Source organism: Schistocerca cancellata, chromosome 5, assembly GCF_023864275.1.
Source record: "Schistocerca cancellata isolate TAMUIC-IGC-003103 chromosome 5, iqSchCanc2.1, whole genome shotgun sequence".
In the NCBI taxonomy this organism is placed as follows: domain Eukaryota; kingdom Metazoa; phylum Arthropoda; class Insecta; order Orthoptera; family Acrididae; genus Schistocerca; species Schistocerca cancellata.
Genome location: NC_064630.1, coordinates 86661750 through 86679978, shown reverse-complemented (window position 1 = coordinate 86679978; position 18229 = coordinate 86661750). Strand labels below are relative to the sequence as shown.

General features: G+C 46.4%; 1 protein-coding gene across 1 annotated transcript in view; it reads right to left on the bottom strand.

Moving 5' to 3' along the window:
- Positions 1 to 14826, bottom strand: part of LOC126188378 (trypsin-1-like) — a 78351-nt gene extending 63525 nt beyond the window's left edge. Inside the window, exon 1 of the mRNA XM_049929977.1 lies at positions 14714 to 14826. Within this exon, the coding sequence (XP_049785934.1) occupies positions 14714 to 14826 (113 nt within the window). The remainder of the gene's footprint in view (positions 1 to 14713) is intronic.
- Between the last annotated feature and the right edge of the window lie 3403 nt (positions 14827 to 18229).

Genomic DNA, 18229 nt, shown 5'->3' with positions numbered 1-18229 from the left:
AACACGGCCTAAGAACAGAGGTCGGAATACTGTTGTGAGCGACAAGGACCAGCGACGTGTATCACGCCTTTCAAATCCGACAGGAATTTAAGCTTCCTATTATGAAACGTCCTCTTTTAACAATTGTACAAGACTATGCTTAAACTGACATACAATATTATTTAGCGCAACGCAATCTGACTTTCAAAAATCCCTACAAAAGAATGGCCCTGAGTAACATTAAACTATACCTTTCAGAAATCACTTACCTCACAAAAATCTTCGTTACTCGAACTACTGCAATACAGCGAGCGCCACTACTGCCAGCTAAATAAAAGATTCAAACTAAGGAAGGCACTAACTACTGATAGGGATAGTTAGCAAATGAAAGATATTAATAGAGAACAAACAATGTATTTACCTTAATAGTCATAATATATATAGCAGTTCATGACAAATTACAAAACTCCGCCATCTCTCTCCTCACATTCACCACTGCTGGCGGCTCACCTCCAACTGCGCAACGCTACGCGCTGTTCACATCCAGCTGCCGCTGCCCAACACTACAATGGCAGACAACAATGCAAACCAGCCACAGGCTGCACACAGCACAGCCAGTGATTTTCATACAGAGCGCTACGTAACGTTGCCAATAAGAAAATATAAACAGCCTACTTACACAATGAACGCAGGTGCATCTCAACCTATTTCCGGCTGAACACTGCAAATTTGGAGTCGCAAAAGGTCATTGTTCGCAGCATCACATAGTGGTGCATGCCTTCAACTGGCCAAACAACACAGAGACTGACACATCTTCAATAAGACGGGAAACACAGGACCTGGGGAGCAACTTTCTGAATGCGTGTTATGAGGACCGGGAAGCAGAGATAATGCCTCTTTTCAAATGGTACAAGACGCCCAATGTTCTGCTCTGTGTGTGTGTGTGTGTGTGTGTGTGTGTGTGTGTGTGTGTGTGTGTGTGTGTGTGTGTGTGGAGCGTGTAGTTCAGTCTGAAGGTGGTTCTGAGATGTTTTGGGGAGATAGTTTTCGCATCACGGCTTGAATTCCTTCATTTAGGGTACTGTAAACATGATCCATGATGTTTATTTCAACATTCTCGGTGAGCAAGTTCTGTCCTGTGTGATGAGTATCCTACGCCATGCGAACATAATCTCATAGAAAATGTTCCTGGACTATTTGAACAGGAGGTGAAATGTACTAATAATCATTCCCCCAATTTGGGAGCTGCACAGGTTCTGATCTTCAATGAGTGGTTGCAGTTGAATATAACATGCTTGGAGAAACTTTTTGTCTCTCTTACTTGCCGAACTGAGGCAATTACGAAGGTAATATGCGGTGTTACACGATATAAGTGCCATGTCTTCTGGAGGAGACTAATGTATTCTACAGAGTGCTTGACAACACACACAGCATACAAACCGCAGCCATGCCACGCTTCAGTCAACTAGAAGAACATTCATAGCACTGGCAGTATACAGCAGAATGGCCCTTTGCTGTTATTCAGATCGAATACAGTTACGGACGCGCTATCACCGAAACTTACACGTGTAGTAAAAAGCCGACCAACGCCTCACTCCGAGCAGTTTAGGTGTACAACGTGTCTTTGATTCAACGAATTTGTCCACATACGCATATTTACACAAGTCATGGTGCAAAATGGACCTTTCCACTGTAATAAACAGCGGTCGGACTATTGAAAATGCTATGTGATTACTACCGCACTCGACGCTGTATGGTGGAAAACTAAATAACACACAACCAATTACGAAATTTTACCACTAATTTCGAAAAGTTCAATCATCGAAAAGATCTATTGGCAGTGACAAGTTGATAGCAGATAATAAACCATCACCATTAAACACACAACAAAACAACGTCGATTAATCAGGGATTGTAAATGAATTCAAACGATGCAAAACTCTCTCTTCCTCTTTCGCGTCCGCACATTTGCACACACACACACACACACACACACACACGTCCATGCACTTCACAAACAAGGACACAGTAATTATAGTCACAAAATCAGCTATTCGAAAGAAATGTACGAACGCATGAGGGCTTAGATTCAAGGGGCGCACGAAATGAAAGAACAAGCTTTATGAAACAATAAAAAGACTTCACTGTGAAATAAAAACCACACGATCAGAGAAGTGAAGGAAGTTTGTTCGAAAGTGCACATCTGCGAAATCAAAATCTGCTGCTGGACAGTAAATACGTTTTTGCCTTCGTTGGGCACCACAGTTGTTCAAAAATGGTTCAAATAGCTCTGAGGACTATGGGACTCAACTTCTGAGGTCACCAGTCCCCTAGAACTTAGAACTACTTAAACCTAACTTTCCTAAGGACATCACACACATCCATGACCGAGGCAGGATTCGAACCTGCGACCGTAGCTGTCGCACGGTTCCAGACTGTAGCGTCTAGAATCGCTCAGCCACACCGGCTCGCACCACAGTTGTAACATACTTTTTAAATGGGATCATTTCAGTTGTTTTACAGCAAGTTTTTTAATATTTATTTGTTTCACTGCGATGATTTCAGCTGTAGAACCATTTTCAGGTGGAAGGTGAAACCTAAAATCAATGAAAAGTATGCATAACGAAGTGCAAGGCATAATGCGATAACTTTAGATAAACACAATCTAAAGACCATTGCTTACAAAGACAGGAAATATCACGTATGTCTGAATGGCATGTCGTCGCCAGCGTACTACAAAACATATGCGGACATACATACCAATGGCCTCATCATCAGATCTGAGTGCGAACTAAAAACCGGGATTACATGCGGCAGACACACTTACACGCATTGTGCTGCGATAATGCTAACCAATGCAGTGTGGAGAAAGCACGAACCACGTCCAAACATGAAAAAACACTGATATTTCCAGAATAAAATTTTCACTCCGAGCGTAGTGTGCGCTGATATGAAACATCCTGGCCGATTAAAACTGTGTGCCGGACCGAGACTCGAACTTCGGGACCTTTGCCTTCCGCGGGCAAGTGTTCTACCATCTAAGCTACCCAAGCACGACTCACGTCCCGTCCTCATAGCTTTACTTCCGCCAGTACCTCGTCTCCTGCCTTCCAAGCTTCACAGAAGCTCTCCTGAGATACTGCAGAACTAGCACTCCTGGAAGAAAGCATATGGCGGAGACATAGCTTGCCACAAAATGGGGGAGGTAAGAATGTAAGAGACGAGGTACTGGCGGAAGTAAAGGTGTGAGGACGGGGCGTGAGTCGTGCTTGGGTTGCTCAGATGGTAGAGCACTTGCCCGCAGAAGGCAAAGGTCCTGAATTTCGAGTCTCGGTCCGGCACACAGTTTTAATTTGTCAGGAAGTTTCAACATTGATAATCCTCTGCACTATTTCAGAGATTATTATCCAGGGAACAACCACTGGTTGAGCTACATAGTCTGAGTGCCAGAGCCATATTGAGGAAGGGGGAACATGTTGTTTATTCCACCTGGTATTATTAGACACACACTTATAAATTAATAATCATACAAGCATCTCAAAGAAACCCAATCCATAAAATGCATCCTCTGTGTCCTCTGTGATTAACATAATCTTTCTGAAATAAGCTAATTGTCCTGGTATAAAATCCCGATCAATTCTGCTTCGGTTAATATACGTGAAAGAGAGGACATACACATGTGGAAAAAACGCCAAAATACACAGCGTTATTATAGACGCCTCCACATAGTGTCAGTGAAGATTTTAACCCATACTGCTAACAATAAAAAACGCAGTGCAGTTAGTCACTTCTGCACAGCATCGACAAATAATCAATAACAAATTCTTACAGTCCAGTCGCGTCAATGATTTCATTTCAAAAGCCAGTAACGTATTGCTCCACCCCAGGCATTGTTAGCATGCTTGGGACAGTCCTTGATATGTCGTCCACAAGGTATTCGAGACATGTTACTCTGGCCTCTTCAAGGCAATCCTCTTGTGGTCAGCCAGTGTGTGACGACGGTTTCTACAACGATGCACTGTATGTTTGAACTGGTTGGGGCAGATACCGTAGCCCATTCCATTCGGCAAATTCATTTTTTCTATTGCAAGGTGTTCGCGAGGTGCGCGCTGTTTGTTTGTGTATTTATTTAATTATTTATTTACTTATTTATTTATTTCAGTCGTCATACTTCGGATTGGTTTGATGCTTCTTCTTAATTCCGCTCTCGTGCCAAACTTTTCATCTCAGAACAGCATTTGCACCCCACGTCTTCAGTTATTTGCTGGATACATTCCAGTGTGTGTTTTCCCCAACAGTTTTAATCGTCTATAGCCCCCTCCAGTACATGGTCGTTATTCTCTGATGTGTCCAATAATCCTGTCCCTTCTTATTGTCAGTGTTTTCCATACGTTCCTTTCGTCGCCTATTCTGCGGTGAACCCCCCCATTGCTTACCTTATCAATAGAGCTAATTTTCAGCGCCCTTCTATAACACCAAATCTTTTCTGACTTTCAAACAGTCCGTGATCCATACCATACAATTCCGTGCTCCAAACATACGTTTTCATAAATTTCTTCCTTAAACGGAGGCCTATATTTGATACTAGTAGGCTTATTTTGACTAGGGATGTCCTCTTTGCGTGTGCTCGTCTGTTTTTATGTTCTCCTTGCTTCATCCGTCATGGCTTATTTTACTTCCAAGGTGGCTGAATTCTTTAACCTCGTCTACTTCGTTATCACCAATTTTGGTGTTAAGCTTCTTGCTGGTCTCATTTCTGCTACTTCTCCTTACTTACGTCTTTCTTCAGTTTACGCTAAGTCCATTATCTGTGTTTTTAGACTGTTCATTCCATTCAACAGATACCATAATTCTTCGTCACCTACACTGAGGATAGCATTGTCATCATAGAATTTTATCATTGATATCCTTTCACCCACAATTTTAATCACACTCTTTAATATTTCTTTTGTCCGCCTCCGTAGCGTAGCGGTAACGTTACCGCCTACCACGCAGGGGGCCCGGGTTCGATTCCCGGCAGGGGACTGGGTGTTGTGTGTCCATCATCATTCTCATCATCATTGACTCGCAAGTCGCCGATGTGGCGTCACCTAAAAAGGACTTGCAATACGGCGGGCGAACTCCAATGAATGGAGCCTCCCGGCCAACAATGCCATACGATCATTTCATTTCATTTTTTTTTTCAGCATTGCTTTTTCTACGTGTAAACTGAACAGTAGAGCAGAAGACAATGTTCCTCTTACACTCCCTTTTTAATTCGAGCATTCCATTGTTGTTCTTTCAGTCTTATTGTTCCCTCACGGCTCTTGTGCCTATTGTATATTATCCGTCATTCCCTACAGCTTACTCCCAATTTTTTCAGAATTTCCATCAATTTGCACCATTTTACACTCTCGTATGCTTTCTTCAGGTATATAAATCAAATGAATGTGTGTTCATTTCTCTTAAGTCTTCCTTTCAATCTGAAGGGCAACATCAGAACTGCCTTTCTGGTTTCCTGCCCTTCTTGAAAGTCAAACTAATCGTCATTTAGGAGATCCTCAGTTTTGTTTCCCATTCTTCTGTACCTTATAGTTGTCCGTAAGTTGTATGCATTAGCCATTTATCTGATTGTGCGATAGTTCTCGCACTGACTAGTGGAAATCTTAAGAAAGAGAATCCCCCCTGGGGGTTCGGGGATAAGAATAGGCCCGAGGTATTCCTGCCTGTCGTAAGAGGCGACTAAAAGGAGTTTCAACCGTTTCGGCCTTCCATGTGATGGTCCCCCTTGGGGTTTGACCTCCTTTTTTCAAAATTCTACAGAAGTACGAGCCTTTTGGGGAAGGACGCCTTACGTGGTGTATCATTGGTCCTCAGTGCACTTAGACCTTGGCACTCAGCATTGTAACGGCGTTGTAACCACTCCCATTGTTCCTCAAATTGGGCCTAAACCCCTGATGGGTTGCACGAGTTACGCCCATAGTGCGTTCCCATCTGCACCTACAATCATGATGGACTTTCCATGGCACCCGAAATCCAGCACGGTAGCCAGCCCATTGTGGTGGGGTCGTCATGTACCCTCTAGGTTGTAGCCCCCTGTCAACACAGGGATCGTATTGCCAATACCTGAGCTGCACCCTCCCCACGTCGGCCAAGGAGTAGTTGCCCGTCTCCTTGGGGCATCGGGACTCCCGGCAACGGTCATCCTGCCAGGTGGCCCTTGCTGAGGCTGGGTGGCGCCCGTGGGGAGAGCCCCTGGTCGGAGTGGGTGGTATCGGGGCGGACGTTTCGCACATGAAACGTCAACATGTATCAGGTCGCCCTGCGGCCGAGTCTTTTAAAAAGAAAGGTACTGTCTCTGGTTCTGGTTCTCCTGCCCTTTCCCCCTTGGCCACTCCCTGGGAGGAAGGACAGGCCCGCCGGCTTGGGGCGAAGTACTTCCCCCGCTTTTTAGTCTGTTCTCGGACCGATGGGGGGACGTTCGCCACCTCCAAGCCCATGTTCTTTGTCCAGCACATCGAGGACATCTTTGGGGAAATCGAGGCTCTCAGTAAAATGCGTTCGGGGTCCATTCTTATAAAGACCACCTCCGCCACACAGTCGGCGGCGCTCCAGGCGTGCGACCAACTAGGGGACATCCCAGTGTCTATTGTGCCGCATCTGGCTCTGAATAGGACGCAGGGGGTTATTTTTCATCAGGACCTCCTGCTGCAATCTGATGAGGAGCTCAGGGCCAACCTGGAGCGCCGAGGCGTGCATTTCGTCTGGCGAGATCAGCGCGGCCCCAAAGACCGTCGCATAGACACCGGAGCCTTTATCCTCGCCTTCGAGGGTGCCGTTCTCACAGAGAAGGTAAACATGATGTGCTACCGATGCGACGTGCGACCTTACATCCCGCCTCAGAAGGAGAAGAAGGAGAAGAAGATTCAAGAATTAAAAACTTTGGATCGTCTCTCTTATTCTGAGGCCAGGAAGAAGTATGACCGCCTCCATCCTATGACGTTGACAACTTCGTTTGCCTCCGTCGTGTCCACTCCTTCCACAGTATCCTCACCCCTATCCTGTCCCCCCTCCACCTCCTCACCCCATCCGGGGTCTATGCCTCCACCTCCCAAATCCCTCCGTTCCAAATACTCCTCCCTCGCGGCCCCTGCCCCCTCTGCCCCAGGGGCCACCCTTCCTCCTCCTCCCCCTCCGCCGCCTGAGAAGCGATCCTCTTCTCAGGCATCCATCGGGGAAACGTTCCAGACCCCAGCTTCCGAGGTCCGACGTGTCAAAACGGACCCCGCACGTGAGGACCTTCTTCGGATCCAGCCCACCATCCCCGTGCCTCATCGGCCTTCCAAGAAGGCCTCCAAGAAGAAATCTTTATCCCCCTCTCCACCCCGGCGCGTTTCGTCTGACGCTCCATCCATGAGTCGCTGCTCCCAGCCGTCCTCAGTTTCGCCGGGACGCTCTGCTGCCAGGCGCTCAGCTGGCCCCTCATCGGCGAATGATGCTGCCCCTCCTACGCAACCCGGGAAAGCGGCCGCCGCTGGCGACGATTCGATGGAACAGGATCCGCCTCCCGCCGGTTGTAGCGTTGTTCCCTCGACACCTGGCCCTCCACGGCTGTCGAGGTGACCAGCTCTTCACCCGTTTCATTCGCCCTCTTTTCTGACTAGCGATGGCTTTGTTACATTGGAACATAAGAGGTATTCAATCTAATCGGGAGGAATTACAACTGTTCCTCCACCTGCACTGTCTGCTCGTCCTTGGTCTCCAGGAAACCAAGTTGTGCCCAACTGACCGTATTGCTTTTACCCACTATACCTCGGAGCGGTCTGACCTCCCCCCTGTGGATGGTATTCCAGCTCATGGTGGGGTCATGTTGCTCGTTCGGGACGATGTCTATTACCATCCCCTCCCATTGACCACCCCACTCCAAGCAATAGCTGTCCGTATTACTCTTTCTGCCTTTACCTTTTCTGTTTGTACCGTCTACACTCCATCGTCATCCGCAGTTAGTCGGGCTGACATGATGCACCTGATTGTTCAGCTTCCTCCGCCGTTTTTATTGTTTGGCGACTTCAATGTCCATCATCCCCTTTGGGGCTCTCCTGCATCCTGTCAGAGAGGCTCCCTCTTGGCGGATGTCTTCAACCATCTCAATCTCGTCTGCCTCAATACCGGCGCCCCGACTTTCCTCCCACTTGGACCTCTCGATCTGTTCTACCAGTCTTGCCCATCGGTTCGAGTAGTATGTCCTTTCTGACACCTATTCGAGCGATCACTGTGTCGTTCGTCTCCTGCACCACACCCCCCTCCCCACGTCCTTCGAGCTGGAACATACCGAAAGCTGACTGGGGACTTTACTCCTCCCTGGCGACATTTCCGGACCACGATTTTCTCAGTTGTGACAGTAAGGTCGAATACCTCACGGCTGTTATCATCAATGCTACCAAACGTTCCATTCCTCGTACTGCCTCTTCTTGACGTCGCGTTTCCGTCCCTTGATGGAATGAGGCTTGTCGAGACACTATCCATGCTCGACGACATGCTTTACGCACCTTTCGCCGCCATCCTACGTTGGCGAATTGTATTGGATACAAACGACTCCGAGCCCAATGCCGTAGAGTCATCAAAGACAGCAAAAAAGCTTGTTGGGCCTCTTTCACCAGCTCCTTTAACAGTTTTACTCGGGGTGGCGCAGTGGTTAGACACTGGACTCGCATTCGGGAGGACGACGGTTCAATCCCGCGTCCGGCCATCCTGATTTAGGTTTTCTGTGATTTCCCTAAATCGCTCCAGGCAAATGCCGGGATGGTTCCTTTCAAAGGGCATGGCCGACTTCCTTCCCCATCCTTCCCTAATCCGATGGGACCGATGACCTCGCTGTCTGGTCTCCTTCCCCGAAAACAACCAACCAACCAACAGTTTTACTCCATCTTCTGTCGTCTGGGGTGGCCTGCGCCGGCTGTCGGGCATTAAGGCCCACTCCTCGGTACCTGGCCTGACTTCAGATGGTGAGGTCCTTGTTGATCCTGTGGATATCTCCAACGCCTTCGGCTGCTTTTTCGCTGAGGTTTCAAGCTCCGCCCATTACCACCCTGCCTTCCTTCCCAGGAAAGAGGCAGAAGTGGCTCAGCGACCTTCCTTCCACTCGCTGAATCTGGAAAATTATAATGCCCCCTTTACTATGCGGGAACTCGAACGTGCACTTGCACTGTCCCGGTCCTCTGCTCTGGGGCCAGATGCCATTCACGTTCAGATGCTGGCACACCTTTCTCCGGCAGGAAAAAGCTTCCTTCTTCGTACCTACAATCGCATCTGGACCGAAGGTCAAGTCCCCATGCGTTGGCGTGACGCCGTCGTTGTTCCTATACCCAAACCCGGGAAGGATAGAGACCTTCCTTCTAGTTACCGCCCCATTTCTCTTACAAGCTGTGTCTGTAAGGTGATGGAGCGCATGGTTAACGCTCGGTTAGTTTGGATTCTTGAATCTCGACGGCTACTTACCAATGTTCATGCGGTTTTCGTCGCCGCCGCTCCGCTGTTGACCATCTTGTGACCTTGTCGACATTCATCATGAACAACTTTTTGCGAAAGCGCCAAACGGTCGCTGTTTTCTTCGATTTGGAGAAGGCTTATGATACCTGTTGGAGAGGAGGTATCCTCCACACTATGCACAGGTGGGGTCTACGCGGTCGCCTGCACCTTTTTATTGATTCCTTTTTAACAGATCGAAATTTTAGGGTATGTGTGGGTTCCGTATTGTCCGACGTCTTCCTCCAGGAGAACGGAGTGCCTCAGGGCTCCGTCTTGAGCGTAGCCCTTTTTGCCATAGCGATCAATCCAATTATGGATTGCATTCCACCTAATTTCTCAGGCTCTCTTTTTGTCGATGACTTCGCGATCTACTGCAGTGCCCAGCGAACATGCCTCCTGGAGCGCTGCCTTTAGCGTTGTCTAGACAGCCTATACTCATGGAGTGTGGCAAATGGCTTCCGGTTCTCTGAAGAGAAGATGGTTTGCATCAACTTTTGGCGATATAAAGTGTTCCTTCCGCCATCCTTACATCTCGGTCCCGTTGTTCTCCTATTCATGGAAACAACTAAGTTTCTAGGGCTCACACTGGACAGGAAACTTTGTTGGTCTCCGCACATCTCTTATTTGGCTGCTCTTTGTACACGTTCCCTTAATGTCCTCAGAGTTCTTAGTGGTTCATCTTGGGGAGCGGATCGCACTGTCCTGCTTTGCTTGTATCGGTCCATAGTCCGATCAAAGCTGGATTATGGGAGCCTCGTCTACTCGTCTGCTCGGCTATCTCTCTTACGCCGTCTCAACTCCATCCACCATAGGGGGTTACGTCTTGCGACCGGAGCTTTCTACACTAGTCCCGTCGAGAGTCTTTATGCTGAAGCTGCCGAATTACCATTGACCTACCGGCACGACGTACTGCTTTGTCGGTATGCCTGCCGGCTGTTGTCAATGCCCGACCACCCCTCTTATCAGTCCTTCTTCGCCGATTCTCTCGACCGTCAAGTATGGGTTGTATGTATCTGCCCTGCTGCCTCCTGGAGACCGCTTTCGTCGCCTGCTTCGACAATTGGATTTTGCCCTCCTTACCACCTTCAGAGAGGGTGAGAGCCCAACACCACCTTGGCTCCAGGCTCCGGTTCATGTTTATCTGGACCTCAGTTCGCTCCCGAAGCAGGGTACTCCGGCTGCAGTGTATTGCTCACGGTTTGTCGAACTTCGTGCGCGACTTGCCAGTCACACCTTTATTTATACTGATGGCTCCAAAACTGACGATGGTGTTGGCTGTGCCTTTGTCGTCGGGGCCGTCACCTTTAAATACCGGCTCCTCGCGACTTGCCAGTCACACCTTTATTTATACTGATGGCTCCAAAACTGACGATGGTGTTGGCTGTGCCTTTGTCGTCGGGGCCGTCACCTTTAAATACCGGCTCCTCGACCAATGTTCCAGCTTTATGGCCGAGCTTTTTGCTCTCCATCAGGCCGTTCAATATGCTCGCCGCCACCGCCATTCATCGTATGTACTCTGCTCTGATTCACTTAGTGCTCTTCAGAGCCTTGGAGCTCCATATCCAGTCCATCCCTTGGTGCAACGGATCCAGCAGTCCCTCCATTCTTTCGCTGAGGGTGGCTCTCCTGTCAGCTTTCTGTGGGTTCCCGGTCATGTAGGAGTGCCTGGGAATGAGGCTGCTGATGCTGCAGCCAAGGCTGCAGTCCTCCTGCCTCGGCCAGCCTCCCATTGTGTCCCGTCATCTGATGTTAGTGGGGTTGTTTGTAAGGGGCTTGTGTCCTTGTGGTGGGATACTTGGTCCTCACTTCAAGGAAACAAGCTCCGAGCAGTCAAACCGTTCCCAACTGCTTGGACAACCTCCTCCCGACCATCTCGGCGAGAAGAGGTCCTTCTGACCAGGTTGCAGATTGGGCATTGCCGGTTTAGCCACCGCTACCTGCTCTCCAGTGACCCAGCCCCGCAGTGCCCTTGTGGTCATGCATTAACAGTGCGCCATGTTTTATTGTTGTGCCCCGTTTTAGTCAATTCCGTGTTGTCCTGTCTCTGCCATCTACTTTACAGGATATTTTAGCGGATGACGCTCGAGCAGCTGCTCGTGTTCTCCGTTTCATTACTTTGACTGGATTGTCCAAAGACATTTAACTCTTTCACTTATTTTATCTGCCTCTTTGTAAGAACTTTCTGGTGTCCCCCCCCCTTGAGTTTTATTAGATTCTATGTGCTCTAACAATTGTGACTGGGCGCTAATGACCTCTGTAGTTGAGCGCCCTTAAACCCCAAACAAAAACAAAAAAATAAGAAAGAGAAAGGTGTTGGTCGAGGTACACAAAGTGTTAGGAGTGTAAATGCAGATATTGTTTATTGGTGAGCGACATTACATCATTATTTACTTATTTCGTAGATTAATAATTACTGCTATTAGCAGTAGCATGTTTTTAAGTTGGTTGGTACATCCGAGTACATGTGGCAAGGGCAAGCCAATAATACCTATTTTCCCATGGGAGCACGTCAGAGGTTAATGTCTGGCACATGGACGCAAAGCTGACAGCCTAAATTGACAGACATAGTCCGCTTAAGTTACGTTGTGCAAGACGCGGCATTTGCCTGCGACTGCGACGCTGCCCCCTCCTCTTTTCCCACCCTGGCAGACGGCGACACGGCCGCAACACGACTGGAGACGTCGCCGTTTCCCAAGCTCCGGTCGGCGGCGGAGGATTCAAATACATAAGAAAAATATGAAATCCGATTTTCTTGCTGTAAAAAATACTGTATGTTAATGCAACAAAGTTACATCGGCTCCCAGAGTTAGTTTTTCGATACAGATTCTCCTTTTACTTTAAAAAATTGAAAATTTTCTCTTCCGGTTTTGCGTGTTTTTTTTTCCGCTGTATATTACTTCTCTATCAATTGTGAGGAAAGTAAAAGGCACAAAAAATTGATGTTTGCGTATCTTACAGTTTCACATCACAGCTTGTTAATGAGGTGTCTATTTTTCCGATATTCGTCACAGTTATTCCGATACTTAATTTACAAGTAACCTACTGCATAAAATTTGAATTGTGTACAGTGAAAAATGTGGTCGCTGGCTACTGTACGTATGGTTCAAGTTAGGTCATACATCGTTGCCGATGAAAAGAAGCTAACATATCGAAATTATTTTTAAAGTTGAGATCAGAATGATATCGATCTCCGTTTCCGAGATTTGGACTCATATATCTCTGGGAGCGTTGCGACTAGCCGCCAGTTCTGTCGTCGCGCAACGAGAATCGTGCGGTCATCACACGATAGAGAATGCATTTGTTTTGTTTCGCTGACACATTTGGACCTAATGAAACCATTTCATGTCATATATTTCTCCGGTATGAGTTACTAATATTTCTCCATATGCTCTTGACAATTTCATTTAAAATGCCACGAAATGTAGGTTTCTTAAAGCCAAGTGATCAAGCAGAACCCATTTTCTTGGTTTTGCTGAGGCATCTGAACCTGTTCCAATCTTTCTTTCTCGTTTAATTCTCTGATACGAGTCCCGAATATTCCTCCATCTGTTTTTGCACATTTCACCTAACATTCCAATGAAAGATAAGTTTATTAACAATAATCGCACGCTAGCGTCATTGCATTGTTTCAGGTTCTTGACAACAAGATAGGGTTACACCTTAAACATCTCTAGAATTTTCATTCTGAACGTCTACAGTATACACTGGCAGAAATGTGGAAGAAATAATGTCCGTGCTTGTTCACAAAATTTCCCTAAATTATACTTGTCAGTTTCTCCCATGCAGAAACTTTTGGAACAAGCTAAGGCAACTTTCATAGCCGACTGACTCTTTATTCCCATCCAAATGAACTTCCATATTCTTATATTCTGACAGCATACATCGTTATGGATGACATGAACATTTAGTCTTGCCAAGCTGCAGTCAAAAGATGACTCCAGGATTTACAAAAGACGAATTTCAATTGTGAACTGTGTCAGACCAGAAGGGCCTTGTAAAACAGTAGTGCACTTTTGGCACAAGTTTTTTGAGCACCATCTTCTACCAATGAATTGAAGTGAATGTGACAAATTACTTATTGCAACATACTGTTTGCGCAATCTGTTGAGAAACGCCTTCCTCAAAAACGAACATTTATTGATTACAGAAAGCTGTACAACAATCTGGTGGTGGTTTTTCACAACTAGAAGGTATCATCAAGACACCAATCTACCATTTACTTTCAAAGTGAAGGTATTGTAAAATGTAACTTTCTCGTTGTACTTTAGATTGTTCATTTTATAATGTACTTGCCGTTTTCAATTTTTATCGTCACAAAAAAGAGTAATGCTAAAATTGACCTTCAAGTTCATTTTCATCATTTTAATTCTACATCTGCATGGATTATACTGATTTTCATAACAGGCCTGAAAAATTTGCATTAATGGGAAAATATTATATATTTCACTCACCTGCCAGTTTCAACTGTGCACCAATTTCTTCCCAAATTCTGTCTCTGAACATAGTGTCTCTATATTTAGGGTTCTTCAAATCGTAAAGGCAAGGATGTTGCGAGACCAGCCCACAGAGCATCACACCCTGTGAGTGGCTCATTTCAGTTTTCCTTGACTGGCTCGACATCTTTCTGGCAGCCGCACGTCTTTGTGTCGTCCGACTTCCGTCGCAACACTGCTCACTGGTGCAGTGCTGCGGCAGCTGCCGCAACAGTCGTGCGTCGCATCCCAAACTCGAACTGCGCATGCGCCAGCAGGCAACTTCTGACGTCACATAGCGACCCGTCGCAGTCGCTAGTGTGCGTCGCGTCTTGGACAACGTACCTTTACTGGCACAGTTACGACAGTGCAGAAAACATCAGGTAGTAACATATGTGGCGTGTTTGCGGGAAGACACTTAGAAGCACGAAAAACCAACACTCTGAAGTGGGTACATATTATGGTACCAAAGATCACAGCATCTTGACTTACACCTAACAACCTGTATATTACGAAGAAATTGCCTGCAGCTGAGAATAATTTATGGGAAGACTGCATAGAAAAGAGAGAGAGAGGAAGAAAGAGATTTGAACTGCTGGAAAAATTATCAGCAGATTAAGGAAGAGACAAAGAACAGGGGAACAGATTAAGGGTGAGGCAAACAATAGGGGAAAGTCGAGAGCGTCCAGTCGAAATTTTTCGTTAAGACAGGTATGCCAAAGAAGAAGATTTTTGTGTAGTGTGTGATCACTCACCCCGCCATGCAGTGAGCTGCGCTGAGCACCCAGCTGGAACTGAGCAGCGAGCCGCCACAGTTGAAGGCCCCGCGGTACCACACGGACACCTGCAGCAGAAGGAGATGCCTCATGTACACTCACCTACCTAGCCGTACCCCACTGTTCCAGTAACGCATCCCTATCCGAATGGAGCGGCAACCTACATTATGTGATCAAAAGTATCCGGACACCCCCAAAAAGCATACTTTTTCATATTAGGTGCATTGTGCAGTCACCTACTGCCAGGTACTCCATATCAGCGACCTCAGTAGCCATTGGACATCGTGAGAGAGCAGAATGTGGCGCTCTGCGGAACTCACGGACTTAGAAAGTGGTCAGGTGATTGGTGTCATTTGTGTCATACGACTGTACGTGAGATTTTCACACTCCTAAACATCCCTAGGTCCACCGTTTCCGATGTGATAGTGAAGTGGAAACGTGAAGGAACACGTACAACACAAAAGCGTACAGGCCGACCTAGTCTGTTGACTGACAGAGACCGCCGACAGTTGAAGAGGGTCGTAATATGTAATAGGCAGACATCTATCCAGACCATCACATAGGAATTCCAAAGTGCATCCGGATGCATTGCAAGTACTATGACAGTTAGGTGAGAAAACTTGGATTTCATGGTCGAGCGGCTGCTCATAAGCCACACATCACGCCGGTAAATGCCAAACGATGCCTCGCTTGGTGTAAGGAGCGTAAACACTGGACAATTGAACAGTGGAAAAACGTTGTGCAGAGTGACGAATCACGGTACACAGTGTTGCCATCCGATGACAGGGTGTGGGTATGGCGAATGCCCGGTGAACATCATCTGCCAATGTGTGTAGCGGCTACAGTAAAATTCAGAGGTGGTGGTGTTATGGTGTGGTCTTGTATTTTATGGATGGGGCTTGCACCCTTGTTTTGCGTGGCACTATCACAGCACAGGCCTACATTGATGTTTTAAGCTCCTACTTGCTTCCCACTGTTGAAGAGTAATTAGGGGATGGCGATTGCATCTTTCAACACGATCGAACACCTGTTGATAGTGTATAGCCTGTGGCGGAGTGGTTACACGACAACAACATCCCTGTAATGGACTGGCCTGAACGGAGACCTGACCTGAACCATATAGAACACCTTTGGGATGTTTTGGAACCCCTACTTCGTGCCTGCTCTCACCGACCAACATCGATACCTCTTCTCAGTGCTGCACTCCGTGAAGAATGGGATGCCATACCCCAAAACACCTTGCAGCACCTGATTTAACGTATGTCTGCGAGACTGCAAGCTGTCACCAAGACTAAGGGTGGGCCAACACCAAACTGAATTCGAGCGTTACCAATGGAGGGCGCCACGAACTTAAAAGACATTTTCAGCCAGGTGTCCGGATATTTTTGATCACATAGTGTATAGCACACGATTAGCAAGGTTACCACGTAGACTTCATAGAATACTGACGTGCGCGCTCTTCATTAGATACACACACAAGCGTATCTAAACCCTCATTTATCCCGGAAACGAATGAAGTTTAACGTTTACGATCAAACGTTTATCCTTTAAGAAATGGAAGAGAACATAACGGCGAGGAATAAAGCACGCGAGCAATACAAATTCTGCATGCTTTTCTTGTGCTTAAGTCATCAGAACATATATTTCATTCTATACAAAGATGCAAAACTGTGATACTCAGATAGTATTATTTGAATGGTGGGCGTGTTGTCGGCGATGACGCAAGCAAACTGAAGTAGGCAAAAAAGTATGGGTGTTCGTACTTTTACGCTAGCGTTACACAGATGTTCGCTCTTGTCACTGAATTTCTTCTGCAGCTTGCTCCAAAATGTTAATCGTAGAGTTACATTAATCAATCAAAATATTATTACCCGCTCCTTAACAGCGTGTTGATCGACCTTTGGAACGCAATACAGTTACGATTCTGCTCTGTATGTATTCGACAAGTGCTTGGTAGGTGACATCAAATGTCAACAACGTACGCTGCACAATGTGCCCCGAAAAATGCCTGCACTAGCTTTCTAGGCCTATTCTGTCGTCATCTACATCTACATCATTACTCTGCAATTCACAATTAAATGCCTGGCAGAGATTTCATCGTACCACTATCAAGCTAGTTCTCTACCGTTCCACTCTCGAGCAGCACGCGAGAAAAACGAACACTTAAATCTTTCTGTAGAAGCTCCGATGTCTCTTGTTTTGTTATGATCATTCCTCCCTATGTAGTTGAGCAGCAACAAAACATTTTCACGCTCTGAGGAGGAAGTTGGTGATTGACATTTCATTAGAAGATCCTGACACAACGAAAAAGGCCTTTGTTTTAATGATTGCCATCCCAGTTCACGTATCATATCCGTGGCGCTCTCTCCCCTGTTTTGCGATAGGATATAACGGACCCCACATCGCACAGGAATACCCTAGAAGAGGACACACGAACGTTAGTGTAGGCAGTCTCTTTAGTAGAAACGTTTCATTTTCCCAATTTTCTGTCAACAAATCGTAGTCTTTGCCTTACCTTACTCACGACATTATCTATATGATCTTTCCAAGTTAAGTTATTCATAATTGTAATTTTTAAGTATTTAGTTGAATTCACAGCCTTTAGATTTGTGTGATTTATAGCGTAACCGAAATTTGGAGAATTCCTTTTGGTACTCGTGTGGATTACTTAACACTTTTCATTGTTTAGGGTCGATTTCCAGTTTTCGCACCATGTACATATCTTGTCTAAACTAATCTAACAGTGCTACTTGATTGTCTCTTAAATGAGTTAAATCACCATTGTTTTCGTACAGTGAAGGCACTGATTGTATCTTTCCGCTGGTGTCCTTTACATACGACCAGAATCTTTTTCGCTTTTCTACCAGATTTCGAAACAGAACTTCGTTGTATTAAAAGCATCTCGCACTGAAATCTGCGCTCCATTTCGAGCTTTTGTAAAACTACTTCAATCCAGAGGGTTTTTCATTCTATTAAATTTGGTGTGCCTTTTTCGTTGCTTCTGCATTAGTGTTCTGACCTGTTTAGTGTACCATGGGGGATCAGTACCACCTCTTATTAATTTATTTGGTATATCGTCGATACTACACGGAAACGCCAAAGAAACTGTTATAGGCATGCACATTCAAATAGGCAACGCGTATATAAGACAAGTGTCTGGCGCTCTTGTTAGATCGAATACTGCTGCTACAATGGCAGGTTATTTAGATTTAACTCAGTTTGAACGTGGTGTTACAGTCGGCGCACGAGCGATGGGACACAGCATCACCGAGGTAGCGATCAAGTGGAAATTTCCCCGTACGCCCATTTCAAAAGCCTGCAAGAATTCGGTAAAACATCAAATCTCTGACCTCGCTGGGGCCGGTAAAGGATCCTGCAAAAAGAGGACCAACGACTGAAGAGAATCCTTCAACGTGACAGAAGTGCAACCCTTCCGCAATTCGCTGAATTTTTCAATGCTGGACCATCAACAAGTATATGCGTGCGAGCCAGTCA